This window comes from Xenopus tropicalis, chromosome 8 (genome assembly GCF_000004195.4).
Source record: "Xenopus tropicalis strain Nigerian chromosome 8, UCB_Xtro_10.0, whole genome shotgun sequence".
NCBI classification, from domain to species: domain Eukaryota; kingdom Metazoa; phylum Chordata; class Amphibia; order Anura; family Pipidae; genus Xenopus; species Xenopus tropicalis.
The window spans coordinates 105317804-105340479 of NC_030684.2; the positions used below are offsets into that span (position 1 = coordinate 105317804).

General features: G+C 40.2%; 1 protein-coding gene across 1 annotated transcript; it reads right to left on the minus strand.

Annotated features, from left to right (window-relative positions):
* Nucleotides 1–1440: 1440 nt before the first annotated feature.
* Nucleotides 1441–22055, minus strand: tmem151b (transmembrane protein 151B). Its single transcript, NM_001097299.1, is given in 2 exon segments — nucleotides 1441–8591; nucleotides 21915–22055. Coding segments are annotated over 2 exon segments (1545 nt in total). The 5' UTR covers nucleotides 22026–22055; the 3' UTR covers nucleotides 1441–7157.
* Between the last annotated feature and the right edge of the window lie 621 nt (nucleotides 22056–22676).

Consider the following 22676-nt stretch of genomic DNA (forward strand, 5'->3'; position numbering starts at 1 on the left):
AACTGGCCATGGATACTGGCCATGGATTGTCATTTCAACTAAAAATACTCTATGATGTAAGGTTATTGTGACACCAGGGAACTTCACCAACCCAGTGGAACAAGACTGTACCACTGGTTCTAAGAACAAGGACAATTCAAAATGCCTGGCTTGTCTTTATCTACAGTGTTCTGTAATGTAAGAGAATGACAACATATTCCACATTGCTATACACTTGGGAAGGAACAAGGCAGCCAGGGTTCTGCTCAGAAGCTTGCAATTAAAGACCCTACTAAAGAGACATATAATATAAAAGGCTTATAAATCCAAAAAACATCTTAGTGAAGTTTATGAATGCAACTGAACTTTATAAAAATGGACTATTACAGTAGACTACAAATATATACAAAAATGTCTTGGACAAGATAAAGAAACGTAAATCTCTATGGAGTTTTCATATTAAGGGCAGTGACGGAGATGATACCCTGGTATTTTCTGGCCCCATGGCCAAACGATCAAATTAAAATGGCGGGTATATGGGCTGTCAGACAATCAACGAGCTGATGCATTTCGACAGGAAAATTGAACCTCCCCAATTGACATCTGGCCAATTTTAGGCCAGATATTGGTCAGGTAGGCCTGTCGGGGGTACCCATACATGGCAGATAAGCTGCCAAATCAGTCTGAAGGACCCGAATCGGCAGCTGAGATCTGCCTGTGTATGGCCAGGTAGTTGCTAGGCTATAGTACCACTCATTTAGCATCAAGCCTTACTGTTAGGGCTCTGGCACACGGGGAGATTAGTCGCCCGCGACAAAACTCCCTGTTCGCGGGCGACTAATCTCCCCGAGTTGCCTTCACCTGCCATCCCACCGGCGAAAAAGTCACCGGTGGGATGGCACACGCGGCGGCGCGATTTTGCGCAAATCGCCAAAGTTGCCTCGCGAGGCTTTTTCAGCGATTTGCACGAAATTGCGCCGCCGCGTGTGCCATCCCACCGGCGACTTACATTTTCGCCAGTGGGATGGCAGGTGAAGGCAACTCGGGGAGATTAGTCGCCCGCGAACAGGGAGTTTTGTCGCGGGCGACTAATCTCTCCGTTTGCCAGAGCCCTTAGACAACTGTATAAATGTCGTCCCATAGAGATAGTATATAATATAGCAAACATGTGCATTCATTAGCATATACTATTCACTGCCATTTAATCATTATAAAAACATTCCTTTTGTGCCAGTCTTTGTTTTGTTTGTAGCGTGTTTATCTGGTCTCTAACAGCAGATCTGCTAGCTGTTAAATACACAAAGCTCCACCCAAGCTGTCTCAGAAACAAGGAGACTTGTGTTGGGTAGGACAATACAATATACATTATGTATAAAAAAGCATGAGAATGGTAGAAGAAAGAAATGTTAGAATAAATGCATTGGTTTTTGCTGTACTTTTAAATAACATAGGACACAAGTGGTTAGAAAAAATGTATATTTTATGTTGCAACAGTCAAAGCCATGAGATATTACTGGAGAACATAGATCACATTCAGTCAAACATGCCAAGAAGTTCTTTATGGAACCCTACATTCACTGGAAGCTGAAAGGTACAGTATTTCTCTGAGTAGTGATAACAAACATTGTTTTAAAAGTATTTATAGTGGCAAAAGCTTATATAAGGCTCTCTGGGATTTATGTATTACATATTGCTGCAGATTTTTTTTAATGATTATACAAAGCAGTCCCTGCCTTAGTGGACCTTACACTCCAAGATCCCTATCACATTTGCACACACACTGTGGGCCATTTTATCAGGAGTCAGTTAACCTATTCATACAGTCTTTATGTTTTGGAAGGCAACTGGACCAACACAGACACTGGCTGAACATTCAAACTCCTTGCAGATAGTGCCCAAGCTGAAATCAAGCTAAGGACCCCAGCACTGCATTGCAGAAGTGCTACCCACTGAGCCACCTTGCTGCCCAGCTCTCAGAGTCCTCAGGTTCATTATTTCTGATCTTGATCATGGTTCTTGAGGATTTTAAATTTGTGGTCATCCAGCTGTTGGGACATGTAGTCCTTAACAGCTGAGGGGTCACGGGTTTGATGTAGTTTCACCAGTTAAATTGGAAATATATCCTTTTTGCAAGTTAAATTTAGAATAATTTCTTTAAAATGTTTGATATTTAAACGCATAGGTTAATATATACACAGACCATTCATTTGGGATGGATTGTCTTTGAACAATAATGTCATGAAAACAATTTCTTGACCAATGACAGCGCTGTTATAACTGCATTGGTGAAAAACATTATTGCAGCACCCTAGGAGAAGAAGTGCAGGAAGTGCAGGGGTTGCACCGCAATGGAATCATGTAAATACAAAAATAAAATTGTTCACTTCATAACAGGAAAAATGCAGAATCTTTTGGGTCATAGTTTCAGGGGATGACAACAACTCTACAGCAGGGTTCCAATAGCCTCTAGTTTTTCACTATAGCTTCCACTTCTACGCCTGTGCCATAATTACACTTAAATTCCTCTTCAAATGAAAGTGTACTGTACCTTGGAAATCTCCAGAAATCCCAAGACAATATTGTGTAACTAAAATCTCTCCTGCAGCCAATTCACATCATATTCCCAATGTTCTTCTGCAGGAGAGTGTTACTAAGCGTTACTGCTAGTGCGGGTTTCCAGGAGAGCACAGGGGATCAGTTAGTAGCACAACCACGTGTTACCATTCTTTTGGTGCTAATGATATAACCCTTTGTGATGTGATGCTGATATTATTAGAACAAGCAACTAACATCACTGGAGCCAGTGTATCACTAACAGAGCAGAAGAAAATAGCAGCTTCTAGTTGGCTAGTGAGCTTTATACTATATTAAGTATATATTAATTTGCCAAGAAAGGAAAAAGAAAATGTCTCATTTATACAATAAATTCTGCAAGCCTCCCACATATAACATATAATGTAAACCCAACATTCATTCCCTTTTCATTATGTTTTCCTTTTTAGTGTAAATGAAAGCTGCCATACTGGAAACACTGAAAATTCTCTTTAGATGACAACAGCTGTAGCACCATGTATTTATAACCACTACGGTTACTGATCTGGCTTCTACAGACAATGCATGAAACGGACAGCATATTAGCTGCTATTTAAAGGGGAACTCCACCCAAACGCAACTTAAGCTTTTTGAAAAGCAAACATGATTTCAAGCAACTTTGCAATATACATCAGTTAAAAAATATGCAGCCTCTACATGATTTATAATATGGTTTCAAACAGTTACCTAAGCCTGGCCCCCTGTTCTCCGGCTCATCTGGCTGACTACATTGAGACTTAAAAAAAATGTAACAGTCGTTGACTGTCCTCAGCCTGCCTTCAGCGTGCATCCTTAAAATCCCACAATCCCCTGCGCCTGTGATGTCAGTAAGGAAAGGGACACCACAGAGCAATGCATTGTAGGTTATGTAGTTCCTGCATGCTGTCTGTAAGCTGTGAAGTCGTTATAATTTGTAAAATCAATGTTTTAGTCCCTCCTCCCCTGCCAGAATTTTATATAATGCAGAAAAAGTAGAACTGTTTTGCAGCTGGATCTCAGTATATAAAAATGGTATTTTTCATACTGTCTGATGGAACAGATTACAGTTTAGTAGGGGTTTCTGTGTTTTGTGGGGCTTTTTAACAAATTTTGGTTTGGAAGATGAAGTTCCCCTTTTGGGCCCTTTCACTGGGCTGTGTGGGCTGTTGTAACTGATTTTTCTTTTTTGTATCTACTAATTTTCTAGGCTAGAACCAATCCATAGCCACTCCCCAGTAAAATAGATCTCTATGTTTTTTCCCCAGGTCAGTGCTCCTGTTTGGAGAAAACTGCATCGGTCTGTGAAAAAAAACTGTATCAGATCTGTGCCAGCATTTTACTTGCCATCCCAGGTGTCCATTGCGACTATTCCTGTTTGCACTTGTGCAGTCGAGTAAAAATGTGTGATCTACACCACTGTGTGTGTACAGAACGCCAAGCGCCAAAGAGATAATGATCACCAGTAGATGCTGGAGCAGCACTTAAGTAGCTTTTGCATGGGCTGGTGCAGTTTTCCCCAAACAGGAGCCCCAATCCTAGGACAAACTACGATCTATTTACTGGGGGGAGCCAAACATTTTTGCACCCCCCAGTAAAATAGACTTTACACATTTACACTTTAGGGCAATGACACACATGGAGAATAGTCACCCAAGATAAATCTTCGTTACAGTGGGCGACTAATCTCCCAGCAATGCCATCCCACTGGCAAGAATGTAAATCGCTGGTGTGATGGCATTCCCCAAAGTCGCCCAAAATTTCCTTGAGAGGCAACTTCGAGCGACTTTGGGAAACCAAAGCCACACATATGCCATCCCACCTGCGATTTCCATTTTTGCCAGCGAGATGGCATATCAAGGAGATTAGTCGTCCGCTGTAACAAAGAGTTATCATGGGTAACTAATCTCCACTTGTGTCACTGCCCTTAAGGAAAGCCAGAGAAAATAATTTGCCCTCAAAATGCTTAGGAGATGTAGTTATACTCTATCTCGGTAAATTCTGGGTATAATTCATAGCACTTCCAGTGCTAGACCAAGATATATTAAAATAAGAGCACTATTTGTCACTATATACACTAAGATCCTTTAAATTATTAAGTAAGGAAATCCAAAATAAGATACAGACTCAATGGAAAGCTGATAGAGATGATCACAAATAGATATCGCTGTGGCGTTGTAACAAAGAGAGGTTGTGTTGTTGTAACAAAGTTATTGACTAGCACCGGTGTTTATGGGATTTTACCTACTGGATTGTCATGTTATGAACTGAGGTGTGAGATTGTCCTTGTACATTATAGCCATGACCAAAGTAATCCCATTTGGGCCTTTTCATAATCTCCTCCATTAACTTCTGTTGCAGGCAGACGGGATGTGCCAATTACATGCTGCAAGTTTAGTCCAGTTGTGCCAGCAGAATCGCATGTAGTACCACGTCGAGAATTTCCGTATTCTCATTTCAACAGATACTAAATGTCATTTCTCAGTGCCAGTATGTGTGCTTACTGTATACACAGTTTTCCTTGCAAGTCGTCATTCCAAATGCACTCTCATACAAATGTATTCACTTTCTCCAGGCAGGTACTGTTGGAATGACTGCTCAGAAGAAAGACTGTATCTCAGTGCTTGCACCTGGCTTAAAGGGGTAGTTCACCTTTAAGTAAACTTTTAGTATGTACTATAATGTCCCATTCCTAGCAACTTTGCAATTGGTTTTTATGATTTATTTGGTATAGTTTTTGAAATATTTACCTTACTCTTCTGCCTCTTTTTCAGCTTTCAAATTGGGCTCACTGACCCCAGCAGCCAAAAGACGATTGCTCTGTGAGGCTACGATTTTATTGTTAATGTCGCTATTTATTACTTATCTTTCTTTTAAGAACCTTTTCGATTTGTATTCCCAACTCTTGTTTAAATCATTGCTTTGATGCTAGGGTAAACTGCACCCTAGCAACTAGATAACTGCTTAAATACCAAACTGAAGAGCTGCTGACCAAAAAACAAAATAACTGAAAAAGCGTAAAAATTAAAATATGAAGACCATTTGCAAATATCAATGTCTACATCATACTAAATGTTACTTTTAAAGGTAAACTACCCCTTTAATGGGAATCCCCACTGGTAAAACTGATTACCTTTGCAATCGCATGAAATTGCCTGAAAGGTCATCTTCATGCAATTATGACTGGGGCTACATAGTAACATAGTAAGTTGGGTTGAAAAAAGACATACGTCCATCAAGTTCAAACATTCCTTAGGTTAAGGACCCACAAAGCGAATTAGTTGCCCCGATAGCTACCATGGGCGACTAACCACTCCAAAACGCCTTTCTACCAACAGCAATAGGAGTTGCTGGTGGAAAGGCTGACATATCGCTTTGGCTTTTTGAAGTCACAAGAAGTTTCCTCCTGCAGGCAACTTTGCACGACTTTGGAAAGCCGAATCGACGCATCAGCCTTTCCACCAGTGATTCCTATTGATACCGGTGGTTACCAGTTTCTAAGGCATTTCAGAGCAGTTAGTCACAAGCACCAGCAGCAATCTATTGCGGCTGACTAATGTGCTCCTTGGGTCCTTTGACTATAGGAACATCCACAATCATCTTCATATTTACCTTCTAAGAGGTCAGTTTATCTTGATACCCAGGGTGCTCATGAACATACCCAAACTGAAAAAAGTCAATTTGGCACTCTCAAGCTTGTTTCAAAACCAAATTGGAATGAAACAATCAGTAAAAAAATCCCCAGAGCAATCCAACTGGAGTTTAGAAGGAATTCCCACCAGGGCAGAAATGGAAATCTGGTGGGGGGAGTTTTGCATCCACCCTCAACAATTTTTAGAGTGTTTTTGAAAGAGTGAATATAGGTCTATGCATATTGAGCTAAGTTTGGATGCTATCATGTGCTTGAGTCATGTACCAGATAAAAGCACATATTATTTAATGTTTCTCCTACAAAGGGTGTCTGTCTTGCTGAACCATTCACACATTCACATATGACAAACAAGGATCAATTCTCCTGCTCCACACAAAAAAGCCTGGAAAGATGGCATTCTATATGAAAGCAGATATGACAGACTAGGTTAAATGAACCTTGGTGGTATTGAAAGTCCCATTAAATACAGTTTGATTATGTTCTAATATCTGCTTGTCTGTGTACATTTTAATTGTGTTTGCTGTATCTCTGGTGTGTATGGGTCCATGTACATATGGTTCTGATAAATGGGATTTGCATATGTACAAATCAGCATCAGCACAAATGAAAACTATTTTTGTTCAAGGTTAACCAAGTTTTGTATAAAATAATCAACAGCAGCAGGATCTGCCGTTTTGAGGGCAGATTTGTATAGTAGGAGTAGCAGATTTGTGGATCTTTTATTGTCAAAGCTACTTTATTCCTGGTCCAGAGACCACAGTATGTTATAGCACAGAGGTGTATATTGCTGTAACACTGCCACATCTCAGAATACTAAGGTATGTAACTTCATGTATAATGGTCATTAATTAAGCTATATGTGTAATAAGCAGATTGTAAGAAATTGTTCTATTGCACTACTACAGTTCAAGTTAGTGTTGCTAAGAATGACTGTACCACTTGACCTTACAAAAGCCTATCATAAAGATGTCTCCATGCAAGAGGAGCGATGAAGGCAGAAGTTCCTGGTTTGGCACCCTTCCTGTCTATGTACTATTAGTACAGGGAAAAAACGGGCATCATGGTATGTTGGTGGGTTTTCATTGAGGGCGAGCTGACTAGAGTAAGAGCAGCAACGTTCATCTTGGCACCCACGGTCTGCCAGGCTGCTGCTGCGGCTCCTCCAAAGCCCTGTCCTGTGGGAACCATGCAGCTGGCAGAGAGAAAAACGGCTGGTGCTTAGGGAAAGGTGAGATGGACCTCCACTACAGCTGTGTATAGCATGGCGGGAGAAGATTGAAGAACTGCTGGATGCTCTGTTGCAGCCTTCACAGGCTCGAAGAACACCTCGGTAACCACAAGAGGAGTAGCCATTACATAATGATGCGTCTGTAAGGTCCATCAAAACTGCTTCTGAATAACTTGGGATCAGTTGTTGGTTGGTACATATATGCCATTCTAGTTCTGTGCTGTCCAAAGTACTCACTCTAGGCATTCTGAATCGGTATATGGGCTCATCTCCAGTAGAAGATGCTGTGTATTCCAATCCCAACAGTTTCTCAATATGGTAGTGAACATGAGCTGTCCGATATTCAATAAAAACCCTCAGTGGCCAAGACAGCATGAACAGTGCAGCTACCCAGAAAGCATAATGAGACACATACCATGGCTGCTTTTCTAGATCCACATAAGCAACCACTAATTCTTTGAAATCCACATTTTTTAGCTGCATTCCTTCCCTTGCCTCCATGTAATCATCCAGCCCTTCTATTTCTGTAAAGAATCGGGCACGCTGGGTAAGATATGAATTTTCTGACTCCACATTGGCAAAACTGAAGCACTTTGTGAATTTTAGTTTGGTGGCAGGATGGCGTTCCAAGTCTAATAAGTCCTTTGAGATATCTTTTATGCCACAATGAGAGTATTCAAACTCTGCCTCGGCAACATGAGTATTAACACGCTCATGGTAGACCTGAGTGGTGGTATAGGCATCACCATGACGGTAGCGAGTAACTTGTCTTGTGCGTCTGACAAAGTGGTAGCTGATGGCTTTCCACCATATGCATGGTGTAGCTTGACGCATGCGTTGGATCTGATCGTGAACACTGCTAATATCTGCCTTATTCTGGAGCTCACTCTTGGCATGGCAGTGCCAGCACTCTACTAAATAGACCACATAAAGCATGGCGAGGAATGCCAGTGGGATGTAGACATAGCCATCTGAGCAAGGACTTCCATGGTAGATCATGGATCTGCCCTTAAGGGAGCTATCAAAGCTGAGCTTGGTCACACTTGTTACCTGACACCAGGTCACTGCACCAAGACAAACAAACATGAGGATGGAGAGAAGAAGGCATTTCCAGTGGGACTCCCGGCACATAGAGGCACTTAGTGACTGTTTCTCTGGTCGTTGCTATAGGAAGACAGAAGAAAAGTCAAATAAGAAAATGAATGGTCAAAACAGTTCATTAAATGGGTTTCTGTTTGCAAGTGACATAACTGCCAAATATATCTATGCAGCAAAGTGATCCATAAGTAGGGCACGTGTTTTTAAAATCCATCTCCATAAATCTGAATTTGACTCTAGTTGCTAGGAGAATGCATGGCCGAAACATCATTTTCATTTTTACACTTGTGTGTGGGACGTGGCAGGGAACCATGTAGGAAAGGCTGGCATAATTGGATTGGGTTCACCAATCCCAATGCTCTAAGGCTGGGTGAATTCATTGGGTAATTATTGATGTCATTGCAGCTATCCTAAAGGCTGAATGAATTAAATACACTGCAACCCACAAGCCATTTCATGTTTGTAAGGGCATGGTCCCTCTCGCAAAGGAGAAGTCTAGTTGGGTCGTTATTTTTAAAGTGATATGTTACGTGGGTTTGGTTTTAATGGTTGAAAAAAGTGAAGTTTTAACAGATACCTCATATCACCTAATACTGTGAGTTATGTCCTAAACTCGTTTAATAATTAGAGGCAATCAAAGGGTGGCATACATCAGCCAATGAATCACTAAAAACTTGTTAACTCCCACTTTTCTTCCTGTTACGGTTAGAACCTCACTCCTGCCAGGTGATCTCTGAGCAAGCACGTAGAACATCTCAGCACAAAATGGTGGCTAAGTGAAAAAAGATTTAAAAATTGAATACATAAAATTGAGATATATATATATATATATATATATATATATATATATATATATATATATAATAATCTTCTTTGATATGTCATATATTAATATTCAAATAAAAGTATTAAATTATTTCTTAGTTAAGGTTTCTTTCATAACATGCAAATGCCCTTTAGCTCATCAGCTCAGTGGCAGATGGTGTGAAATGGCATTGAGATTAACAGAGGAACTGTTCAGGAATAGGATGGAACTACAAGGATTAGATATCTAGTAGAAGTAAATCAAAAGCAACTGGACTTGTTGAGTAATCACTAAAGACATTTCACTTCTCATCCAAGTAGCTTCTTCAGTTCAGCTTCAGCTCGCCAGTACTAGTGTGGTGCACCTATTGGCCAACTGTACATTTCAGCTCAAGGGAACCCTCTACTTTACACATATCTTGACCAATCAGTAAGTGGGGGCAGCATGGGAATTCATGCCTTAAAAAGCATGTGGTACAGTAGGCATAGGATCAGTTTTGAGAGCTGTCAACCAACCCCATGTCATGAGGGAGATAATGATCCCACTCATGGCCTTTTTAGACCTAATTTCATGTTATCATTTAATGCGAAGATGAATTCAGGCCTATAAAAAACAGGACTGGATTATTATCTCCCTCATGACATTGGGTTGGTTGACAGCTCTGTATAAGAAACTGATCTTATACCTAATGTACCACATGCTTTTTAAGGCAGTGTAAGTGAATTTCCATGCTGCCCCCTACCTTATTGTACATATTTGTGTGCAATTTACTAATAGATGCAAAACTTTACAGCTTTGGTATTTGAACTGTTCATTGAAGACGAGTTTGAAGGCAGATATATATCCCCTAGGTTCATATCTTACTCGTCATGTACAGTGGTGCTGAGTGGGTTAATTCCCCTAGAAATTCCCCTAGGAAGACTTGCCTGTTCATCTCATTCTGCTCACAGGTAACTGGTACAAACTTTCGAGCCTGATTGCTGCAATGCAATAACATTTATTGGAAATATTGATGCATTCTGGGTAAAAAATTTGCAAATGTGATTTTTTTTTTTGTTGCACTCCATTAATAAGTGACCGCCCTACAGTCTTTGGTGACAGAAATACAAGCACTGCATGCATTCAAATAAATAAAAACTGCAATCTTGCAATAAGCAACATAGCTGAGTTGGCTACACAGTCTATGTGAATAATGTAAGGCAAGTCCATTTAGCTGTTACCATTAAATAAATACAGCAGTAATGAAAATGAATGATAGTCTGATCTTTATGGTATTCAATGACTGATAATAGACTCAATATTCATTATCTTCCCTTCAGCAAAACAAACAAATAACTGGAGGCTTAGGAAATGCTATTTTACTATTAACATGAGCACATATCTAAATGCAAACATAATTGCTTAAAGTGTAATAGCTTATCTCTGGAAATAATCAATAGTGTTACTGATATAACCTAAGACTAAAATATTTTGTGTACCAGTAGGGTTAATCCAAACTAGAGCTGAGTCTGTGTAAAATTGGGATGGGGAGCAGATTCCCTTTCCATTATTATCTGGCAGTTCTGTAACTGGTGAGGGTATACAGGTTTACATAGTCTTTTTTAAATCCATTTGCCGAAGGGGTGGGTGGTGCTTAAGAGTTTGAAGTGGCGGTAATCCTCAATAGGACAGACCATGTTATAGACATTCTATACATACACCATAACTTAGCTTTGTACGATATTCAGTGTGTGTATGGGGGGACGACAAGGCAGCTGATGTCAACAGAGGCTGTGGATATCAGTCATCATGTCGATCGGGAGGGATTGACTGATTAGGCGTGAGCAAAGGCATGTAGAATTCTCTTGTTTCTACCTGAATATCTGACAATTCAGCTACGAACATTAGTAAAGGGTAAAAACAATCTTTCCTGTGACCAATGGTCACAGTGACTGTAGAGACCACCTGAAGTTCCAGTGAGAAGACCAGAAGGATTAGTATCCTGGGTGTCACTAGGAGAGTAGGGAATGAGATATATAGACTTAAGCCGGCCATACACATACCGATAAAATCTTATAAAACCTAGTTTTGTGTGATTTTTGGACTGTGTGTGGGCTCCGAATTATCATCCCAATTTTCAACCATAGTGTTTGGTCATTTAGTCAATTGGATTAGAATCTTTCGGTCGGCTAACAAAAAAATCTGTGCATGTATTGTGTATCGTGCGATATCCTTGGGGGACCTACAATGGAAGTCACTTTCGTACGATTGGTGTCTGCCAACTATTTCATGTTCAGAACATACTCCAATTTGTATTTTAAGGGCTTCATCCTACAATTTCTTGAATGTTATTCTATAATTTTTTGAATGTTACAAATCATTGCATTTAAATGTATGACCAATATCTGAACGTTCGACAGAAGAAAACTAAAATCTGAACATGTATGGCCACCTTTCGAGATAAAGAGACATCCCACAGAGATTCAACATGGGGATCCTAGTATTCAGGGATTGCACAAAAAAGCAGACCAGGAGGGGCTGCTGTAAGATGCCTTAGGCAGTCACTATTTAGTGGGCTGGTGGGGTCTATATTGAATCCCAGTTAAGACCTGCAAAAAAGGGCAAGTTGTACTCACCACTAAATTTTAAACCATGAGATGGGGTTGCAATGAGGCTGTGACCACAATTCATGCAGACAGACAAGAGGTCCTCTGCACTTACCTATTATCAATATATAGAGAAGATTAAAATATTTTGTGCATTAAGCTACTAAAAAATAGGTATTGTTTGTCTATATTTTGCAATATATTCAAGATGTCCAAATATGTCTGGCCAGTCCTACACTCACTTTCATCTGATTCATAACAATTCTACCGCTTTATTATACATTTTTTTTTACAGAGACTAAGTTTTACCTGCAACTTGCTTGCTTTCTGTTGGCTTTGAGTGAGTACTATGCACTGGTAATTAGAATCCCGCCTAAGCAATACAATTAAACTTGCAAGTAACTTCCAGTTATACTGTACCATCTTCAAGTATTCTCCAATTCTCTCTATGCTAATAAAATACAGAGGTATCCAAAATATTTACGTGTTAAAAGCTATAGGGTTGATTCACTAAAGTGCGATAATGCATATCACGAAAAAAACGCGCGATTCGCTAAAGTATTATTGCATGCGTAAAGTCGCATATTGCGTGCGTTAAATAGCACGCAACCGCATGCATAATTTTACCGCATTGCGTTAATTCTCGCACAGAAATAATACTAATGCATGATTCACAAACACTTAGACGCTCTAAATGTCACATTAGTCTGTGCGAAAATTAACACCTACTTGGGGCAGGCGGTAATTATAGAAAAGTACAGTTATTGAGCTTTTGGCAACACAATATGGACTTTGCAGTGTGATTTATTCAAGTCTGTGTTGGCCCTAGAGTGATGCAGCCTCCAGTTTGCAGGGAAATGGTCATTTTCAAAAAAAGTAGTTTCACGAACGTAATGGTGTGCATGGCTAATATGGTGTGTGCGCACGTGCGTTAATTAGCGCGCGCGACAAGTAGCGTGCTGCACTAATTAGCGTGCATTGCGTCGAATACCGCACGAAAATAGTCTTTGCGACTTAAAAATTGGACGCGATAACATTTTTAAAGCATGCTATAAATAGGGCTTGTTTTAACGTGAATCAACCCTTATGTGGTTATGGAGAGCTTGATTAAATCTATCAATAGGCCTGGTTGGTAATTTGTGATCTACCTGTGAGGTCAGAGTGGATTACCCTTTCTCTGCCTATACTGCAAGGGTCCACCCTGAGAGAGAGTCACCAGCACAGCATGTACAAATAGCATCACATAAAGAAGTAACTTTCTTTATTTGGAACCAAAAAAAGCATAAAAATAGGGATTACATTTATTAGGGATTTCTCTATGCATGCTCATTTAAACACAGGTGAATATTTGCATTTAACTTTAATAAATAGAGAGCTGCCATATTGGTTGCTTTTATAAGGATGAAATTGCAAGAGCAATTCCCTCCAAGAGCAATGCCCTCTAGTGGCCAACTGAGCAAGGAAGAATATCTTGTTACTTGAGGAAAAAAAACATGCTGCTCATTATAGGTCAGCATAATTCTATTTAACAGCCATGGCTTTTTTTTGCTCTTTGAGAATTACTGATTGCCTACAAAATATCCATCTGTGTTTTTGGCATTAGTCATGGCTTATGGGCTGCTGCTCGCAGTGCTTCATATTGTAGCCAGTGGGAAACAAGCCTCTGTTATTGCTACTAGTCTTACTGCTGTGCCAGCAGCCTATTAATTACACAGAGAGACAGTTATCCCGTTGTGGTGGTAGCACCCACGTAGTTATGGTGAAAGAAAGGTCAGTATCATAACAAAACGCTACCATCCTCTACAAATGAGAATATTATATATGCAGTGGTTTTATATATGCAGTGGTTTTTAGTCAAGGTCAAAGCTAGGCTTGGGATCTAAAAATCTCCCAAAGCTTTCAAAAACAACTCCCAGCATTCTCAACCAACCACCCGTACCCTGATAGTTTGGGGAATTGCAATGCAGGGTGGCTGAAATGAGAAATGCCTGACACACCTGCCTTAGGACACACTTAACACATGCAATTATTTTTCCAATGAACCATCAGTTCTTCATAATTGCCACTGAGAAAATATACCTGCATCCATGTTAATTGAAATCCTTTTAACAGCATTGCACCAGGGCACAGGGGCCTATCTCATTAACGGTGTGGAATTTAGCCTGCAGCAGGAAACATGGCAAATCTATGCAATAGAGGCTCCACTGTGAGCAGTGCATGAGGGTGGAACACAGGCAGCTTTCAGGAGTATTAAATGGGGCCGGGGCTGTAATAAGTCATGGTGTGATTCTTGCCTCAGTCAGCAGGAGCAGGAGCCAGTACAATGATGGATTTAATGGCATTGTATAATTAGGGAGATAGCCTACTTATTGGCTGTTGCTTTAAATCTGCTTAGAGTGCACTCAATAAATTTATGTCTGTCCCATGGAGCTTGTCATACAATATTTCTACTAATTGTAAATGTGCCAGTGCAAGGGTAAAGGACCAACTTTCCCCCAGTCTAACATACAAAAAATAGGACACTGGTATTTATAGGGTACGGTCGCACCCCTGCCCCAACAATAGTTATTCACTGAACAGAATCCATGTATTAGTCAATTGTTTTATAATGCCATTTAGCACAATAGTTTGATATTGATGGAAGCACAGCAGGATAACATATATCTATAAACTTGCTGTGAGATGAGAAATATTGGACAAAAAAGAGAGGCTAAGGGCATATATATTAAAATTGGAGACAATTATCACCGGTGATGTTGCCGATAGCAATCAATCTGCAATTAGATTTGAACGATCACTTACAAGTTATAAAACAAAAGCAAGGATTTGATTTCTCTTGTGTGGCGCAGGTGCTTTGCTCCTTTCCTGTGGTTCCTGCAATTGTTTTGTATATGTCTGGCTGCAGGTGGCACCGGCCAGGAACAGGAGCATTGCTCTGATTGGCTGTTTAGATGCAAAGGGCTGCTCAGAGGGAGGGAGCACTGAGGAGGAACCAAGATTTGGCCCTCACGTAAGGAGCAGGTGCTCAGTCCTATAAATACATGACCACATCTATATGTACAGTATTTTGTTATCCGAAGATATCACATCTTACACGATTATGGGAAATCATGCCAATAACCCACAAATTTGGCTTAATCCATTGTCTTCCAGAGACTGTTTCTGTCCTGAAAAAGAGACTGTGCTGGATGCAGCGAGGAAGGTGCTCCTGCAAATACCATCCAGCAGGTGAGATCTGGAGGTGTGGGTAGAAGTCCCATGCAAATGTTTACATTGTTTCTAAAAGCCACAACAAAAGGTTCTATTGTGAGTTTCTTAGTTTGCAATACCACTTTATATGGCTATACACATACCAATAATATTGTGCAAAACAAAGTTTAGGCATGTTCATTTCTTAAAACTTTGTGGAACATGAATCTGTACTCTTGTCAGACTCTTGTTGACCATCTCTACACCCCTAGTAAACATTCTGGATGTTTTCTCTATAGTTCTTTTTTTCCGGAACTAAAATTCTGCAAAGCTAATTAAAGGAAAAGGAAAGGTAAGAACTAAGTAAGCTTTATCAGAAAGGTCTATGTAAAAACAGCCATAAGCACTCACAGAAAAGCTGCACTGAGTCCTCTATCAAAAGAAACACAGGGTTTCTTGTTTCCTTTTTCGGGAACATGTTCTTCGGTATCAGACTTCCTCTCTTTTAGAGCTTATTCAGGATTGGAGCTTGAGTCTGCTCAGTTCTCTCCTCTCTCGTCTCCTCCCTCCCATAAGAATGCATAAGAACTCACTTCCTCCTTCAGGAATGTGTGATCTGAGCTTCCAGTGGCTATAACTGCAGCAGGAAGCTACCAAGACCAAGCTAAAATGGTAGCTATCAGAGGGAGCTTCTAGGGCTTTTATTTTAACTCAGGTAAACTAAAGCTTCCTGGTGAATAAACATAGTGTTCTAGGTGGTACTAGTCTTTTTATGGAATTAAGACACATAAAAAATAGCCCTCTCAATAAATTAGGCTAATCTGAGAACCTCAGTCTGTGGAAAACTGCACTGGCATCCAGAGCACATGCCCCTGGTCAGTAATTACCAAGGGGAAGAATGAAAATCACATTTGCCAGACATAATGGCCACCATCTCCACCATGCTTTTGTACAGCGCTGCAGAATATGTTGGGGCTTTATAAATACATTTTAATAATAATAATGCTTTACCCACAATGGAGGATGGGGGTGGATCGTGTATTTGGGGAGGGGTACCTGTCTAGGGGTCCTGTGTTTTAAACATTTAGATGAAAGGATTATGGTCCCTTTTGAGGGAAATCATTTTCCAGATAGTCATCATTACTTCCAACATAGCATGTTCTAAAACGAGTATTCCAGAAATCTCATGTTAAAGAAAAACTATACCCCCAAACATTGTAGATCTCTATAAAAATATATTGCATAAACAAGCTCACATGTAAAACCCTGTTTTATCTAAATAAACCATTTTCATAAAAATATACTTTTTTTGTAGTGTGTGCTGTTGGGTACTCCTAATAGAAAATTGCCATTTTAAGAATTAAGGGCCGACCCCTGGGATCATAGGATTCACAGTGCACACAAACAAGCCAAGGCACACATACATGCTAGGCCCCATCAGCCAATTAATGGACAGGGGTCTGTCTTTTGCTCCCACACTTCTTCCTGTTACAGTTAGAGCTGCATTATTTCTGGTCAGCTGATCTCTGAGGGAGCACAGAGCCCATCACTAAATGGTGGCTCAAGGGAAAAGATGTAAAAGGGCAATGTTTACTATACAAACATTTGGAGAGATTCTTTAATAGGTCATTTTACATAATATAAACTATCTGCTGGTTAAGTATTCCTTCTGTGGGTATAGTTTTCCTTTAAAATTACCTTTCACAATTCCTCAGCATTTCAGAGTCTTTTTTGATCTGCTTGAAAAAAATGAATATGTAAATGCAAAATGTTGGATCTGTCAAAATAGAAATAAATTAATAATGAGTTCTACATTTTATTATTGAATCTGGAATGCACCCCTATTTCACATTATAAATAAACATGTGAAGATTGCTTTTCATTTACCATGTGTGTGTAAAGCATTTACATATTTACTGTCTCTTTGATGCCAGCTTTGTTCTTTATAGTCCCATCCTATTCACTGTTCACACATGGCCAAGTCAACACCTTCTGCCTAGGCATTTGGTATGGAAGCCACAGTTGGCTCCCTTGGCTTTATTCCACTCTCCAGAGTATTTGGAGGACAACTGCTCTGTGTAACATTGCCCACCCAGTCTGCTAGACCCGTCAGTATATCAGCAACTGTCAGTTACTCCTGAAGAGTCTTGCCATTATAACTATAAGCATTTGCTTTTCAAAATGTATTTTCAAAAACATTGTCCTCTTACATTAATATATACATTTTCACTAGTAAGCAGTGTTGTACATCCCTCTCCTTCACACTACTATTGATTTTTTAATGTTTGCCTTTTCCAGGTACTTGGGAGGTTTCAGCCACTAACACAGTCTTATATTCGCAGTAGAAAGAATGTTAATGCCTGAAATCTACCAGATAGATGGAAGGGGGGGATGTTAGAAAAATCAATAGTTATCTCATATCAGTTGAACAGAAGTAAGGGGGTCCATGGAAAAGGTCAAGAAAGGATTTTAATGTTTCAGAAGAAGCCTCGCTAGAATTGCAGAGGCATAAACTGACTGTTAACGGGTATACTGCAAGGTTAAATCCCTGAATATCCGGAATGTGAGGCTCATTGGCAGTGGAAGAAGATGCTGCTATTCCCTTAAAGTTCTAATATTTTCGGATGCCCACTACTGCATGCTGCGGGGGTGATCCTAATGAAGATGGATGTGTTGCTGAGTAATGATTTGCAAGGGGATGCACTCTACATACTGCAAAGCTTTGTATTCCTCATTACAAATACTGCCCAGTACAGTACTCCTAGCAAAGCAATCTGTTACAGACGAGCACCCAAAGTGGGATCAATAGGTCAGCTTCAGTGAGGTGCATCAAGGCTTGTGGCTAGGAAGTGGTAAAGAAAAAGCCCACTGACCAATGCTTCAATTCTTTTCGCTAGAAGAGGGAAAGTATGCTGACTGTCGAACATTACTGCCTGCAGGGGTCCACAGACAGGAGATGAGTAGAACAGCCCTTAATTTAAAAAATAATATGATGGGCATTCTGACACTAGACATTTTTCTGTTAGATGGGGCATAATGTATCATGCTACACAACCCAAGAAGCTGCACAGAAATGAGATACATGAGATAGTCTTGAAAAGGGCACTGCCCAAAAAAGGTGACCATGTGATGACACCTCACAATTTAAGACGTTTTTTCACCCTCTAAGACAAATTGTAGAACATTTTGCTAAACAGAAGCCTAACTTTATTCAACAACATATTTGTAAATTAATTTGTTTGGGATAAAATCCTGAAATTCAAACACCTTGGACTAATTATTAGCTTAGTTCATCACCAGCTGGAACAACAGGTAGCATATCACTGCCACATAGAGTGACCTGGCAACACAATGGTGAAGTAGTTAACACTGTTGCTTTAGAGCACTCCAGGCCTAGGTTCAGTTCTAACCATGACACTATCCTGCATGCAGTGTATATCTTTTCTGTTCTTGCATGGGTTTCCTACCTTAATCCAAGAACATATAGGCAGATTAAATGGCTCCTGAGGAAACTGGTGTGAGGGCCATGTAGGTTTGGTGACAATAGCCACCACATATAAATATTCTATCGCATATAAATATAGTATTATACTTTCTGTTACTGGGAACTGCTGATTGGTAGCCACCATGCTAAAAATAAATCTAAATATATTATGATAACTTCTCCTATAGGTAGCCACCCAAAACAGAATTTCACCATCCTTTCCTGTATATAGGGAAAGGATAATAGTTAATCTAGCTAACCAGGTGACAATTGTAGCAAATGCATATATATACAGTACAGTATATCATGAGAAAACTTCTTACATATTTCAGTAGAGGATTTTCTGTTGACAAACAGAGCTGCCACTTCCCTAGAGAACAAGGTGACCATACAAGGGCCAAAACTCTTCATAATCCAACTAATTTGACTGTGAGTCAAATGGATGGATACAATATTCTACTATTCTGTTTGTTCAGGCCAACAACCTGAGCGATCGGAACAGCATAAGTACGAAGACACACGGGGCACTATAACTTTTTAAAAAGTAGCGGCGTCTAATCTGCGCAAAGGAAATGCACGCACGATTTGTCGCAGCGACAGAATTATTCTCTATGGCGAAAAGTCGGCACGATTAGTCGCCACGACTAGATTCATTGAAAGTAGCAGCGACTAATCGCGCCATGTGTTTTTGCCCTAGAGAGAAAAGGAGCTGCAGAAGCACACATCCTTATCTGCCCATGCACCATATTCTGTCCACGTGTCCATTCAACACAAATATATTGGTGGGAATCATCTCCCTAACATACATGTACTGCAAGTACGAAAATATGATCATTGTTACTCCAATTTTATATTGACCTGTCTGCTGTCAATAAGGGGATTTGTCCTACTGGACTTCTAAATTGATCCTTTCCATCTCTACATTTCCAGTGCTTTGCTTTGGAGTTCATGAAGGTTAGGTAGATATATATTAATGCATATTTTATACAGCCATTGAAATAATGGAAGTTATGCTTAAATCTAATGCTGGGAAATTATAGGGAAAAACAAGCTATAATGATGCTATATATATATATATATATATATATATATATATATATATATATACATACAGTATATATATATATATATATATATTTATATATATACATACAGTGTATATATATATACATACATACAGTATATTTAACATCCTCAGTTTAGTATCAGTTAATATTACCACCAGTACTATAAATCTCTTCTCTTTATACAGTCCCTCGTGTAATTTCTAAAGAACTTTATATAAATGAAAGAAAGATGATATCTATAATGAATGAATTACAAGCAAGTAAGGGGATTCCTGCTGCTTTCCCCTTTACTGTACAACAGAGAATTCCCTGCCTTTATGTCAATTCTCCCATATCTTACATAATGGTGGTTCCTTTTAATGTGGGTTTCCCTGATAGTATAGCATTTTCTTTAGGGCTAAGATATAGTCACCCAAGTGTGTTTGTGTGGGGAAGGGGACACCAGGAAACCAATGGTATCATCATGCCTAAATATCAGTAAAACTCTTCTATTTCATGGTGCCAATATAGTGTGTATGGCATCCTACTGTGTAAACATATGTTTTTTTATTTGAATTGTAATGGGAGTTGTCATACTACTTGCCTCTCATTTAGGCACTCTAAATAAATTAGCTCCTCCGTGATTAAAATAGATGCTTCTAAATTATTGAAATCTATGTAGAATATATCTGCCAAGGCAAGAATGGAAACTCCCAGTCATTTGTATGTTCAAATATGCAGGCATGCCCTCTGTTATTTTTGATGTTTAATACCGACAAATTGCCTGGATTACATTATTCTAGGTAAGACTAATAATGAGCCCAATTATTTGGAGGATCTTTAGTCATGTGTATAAAAAATGAAAGGTTAAGTTCAGCTTTAAAATGCTATTGATGGAACTGTTCTTTGTGACTTTTTAATTGGTCTTCATCACTTATAATTTTTGAATTATAAGCCTTCATTGTCTGCCTCTTTACAGCCTTTAACTGAAAATGCTTTCTGGTTGTCAGGGTCTCTGACCCCAGCAACCAAAAACAGCTTGACTGTGCAGCTTCAGTTTAACTGTTATATGCATTTCATATGTCTTCTCTTTCTCTTTTAGACACTCTTCTAGTCATCTTCCAGTCTGTTTTTGAACCAATGCTTGATTGCTAAAGTAAGTAAGCCCTAGCAACCAGGCACAGTGTACATTTGAAGCCAGGTAAGTGCAAATAATAACAATTATATTTAAAAAAAATCCAAAAACCAAAAAGTGAAGACTAATTGTAAACTGTCTTAGAATACCATGATCTACACCACACTAAAAGTAAACTTTAAGGTGAACTAACTGTTCACTATTAGTGAACTAACTGTTCACTAATAGTGGAAAATTGTTAGATAATGTTAGCAGCTGACACTAACCTGTGTGCTTCAAGATGTTAAACTACAACTCCAATCATTCCTTAACTGCTTAGGGCTGGAAATTGACAGCACCTAGAAGGTGACAGGCTGAATATACCTGATTATACAGTGTCAGTCTTGTAGGTAAGAAATACCTTTAGTACACTATCCACTGCTCATTGCTAGATGTGCTTAGGCAGAGCAAGGGCTAGAAGAAAAGGGTTGCTAGGGAGCTCCTGTACATACAGCAATGTGCAAGTGCTAATAAGAAGCCGCAGTGTGTACACTGGTGCCTGGCTTGGCGGCTTTCTGCAGCAGCAATGCGTTTGGCACAGTGGTGTCTGTCCTGCAGGCAAACACGGAAACCTGAGAGAGGAGGGGCCCCTTGAATCCACCTCTGTGCTACACTGGGAGACTCTATGGGGAATGAGCGGTTGCCTCGGTTCCCTGGGTGATTCCTTATCTTGCAGCAACACATTGGCGTTTAGTATCTCTCATCAACCGGGCAGCAACAAGCACAGCACTGCAGCTTCTGGGCAGCAGTCACTTAACCCCTTACCCAACAGCACTGACAGCAGCCACATTATTCATATTTACAGTACCCAGGATATATTTTGGAAAGCATAGAGTGCAATAGAGTGTAACAGAGATGCGGTACAATTCCCTACACATGCCTGGGCACTACAGTTGCATCCACTCTGCCTGTGCCACACATGTCATTCAGTGATACAGAAATGATACAACAGTGTGTAGTACAGCATAAATGGTGCTGCATACATTATATATAAAACTAATAAGCACACTGTAGCTGGCTGTGTGTGTGTGAGCGAGGAGTTCTCAGACTTTGTGTTATGATGTGACATGCTGGATAGGAAAGTGCTCATGACCTTGATTGCTCACCTCTTCTCTCACATCCACATCAGTTGTAGCTGCTGCTGCTGCTGCCTCTTCACCTGGGCTGTTTGCAGGGGTCTCTGCCACTGCCTCAGCAGGTTCCCCCTCAGCAGACATCCTTGGCCATGCTATGCCTCCCAGTCACCCCGTTGCTGGTGTGTGTGTCAGATCCTCTGCTCTACAAGAAACAGTCAGCATCACTTGGTACAGGGAGCTTCCAGCCAATGCTGCAGTCTGCACCCCATCAACCCCACAGCTGGAACAGGTTCCTCACACCCATTGCCTTCCCTGTATCACCTTCCCTGTATCACCCCCTTCCTGACCCCCACCCCCATGGAGAGAGAAGGGAGGGTGAAGGCAGAAGCCCCCCCTGCCTATCCCACAGCCCCTCCATGGGAGCTATGAGGGGTCACCTTATCTGCACAAACAGAAATGGCACATGGGCAAAGTAGATTGCAGCCTGCCACTCACTGCAGAGATGAAGGGAACTTCAGGCAAAGGCAAGGTAATAAGCAAGAAAGATGTGAAGGGGGAAAGCACAAGGCTTTTTCCTCTCTGATGTCTCAGTTGTGTGCACACCCCCTTCTCTCCTCCTCAGCATTAAATCAGAGCTGGAGGTATCTGTTCTGTCTCTCACACACACTCCATTAACATTCAGTGGCTTCCTTAAAGCAGCAGCCTTTCATGTTTACCTTCGGCACAGGAGCATGCTGTAATATGTGATACCCAGTGACCTCATGCTGTTCCCTCCTCTTCATAGTGCCGTGC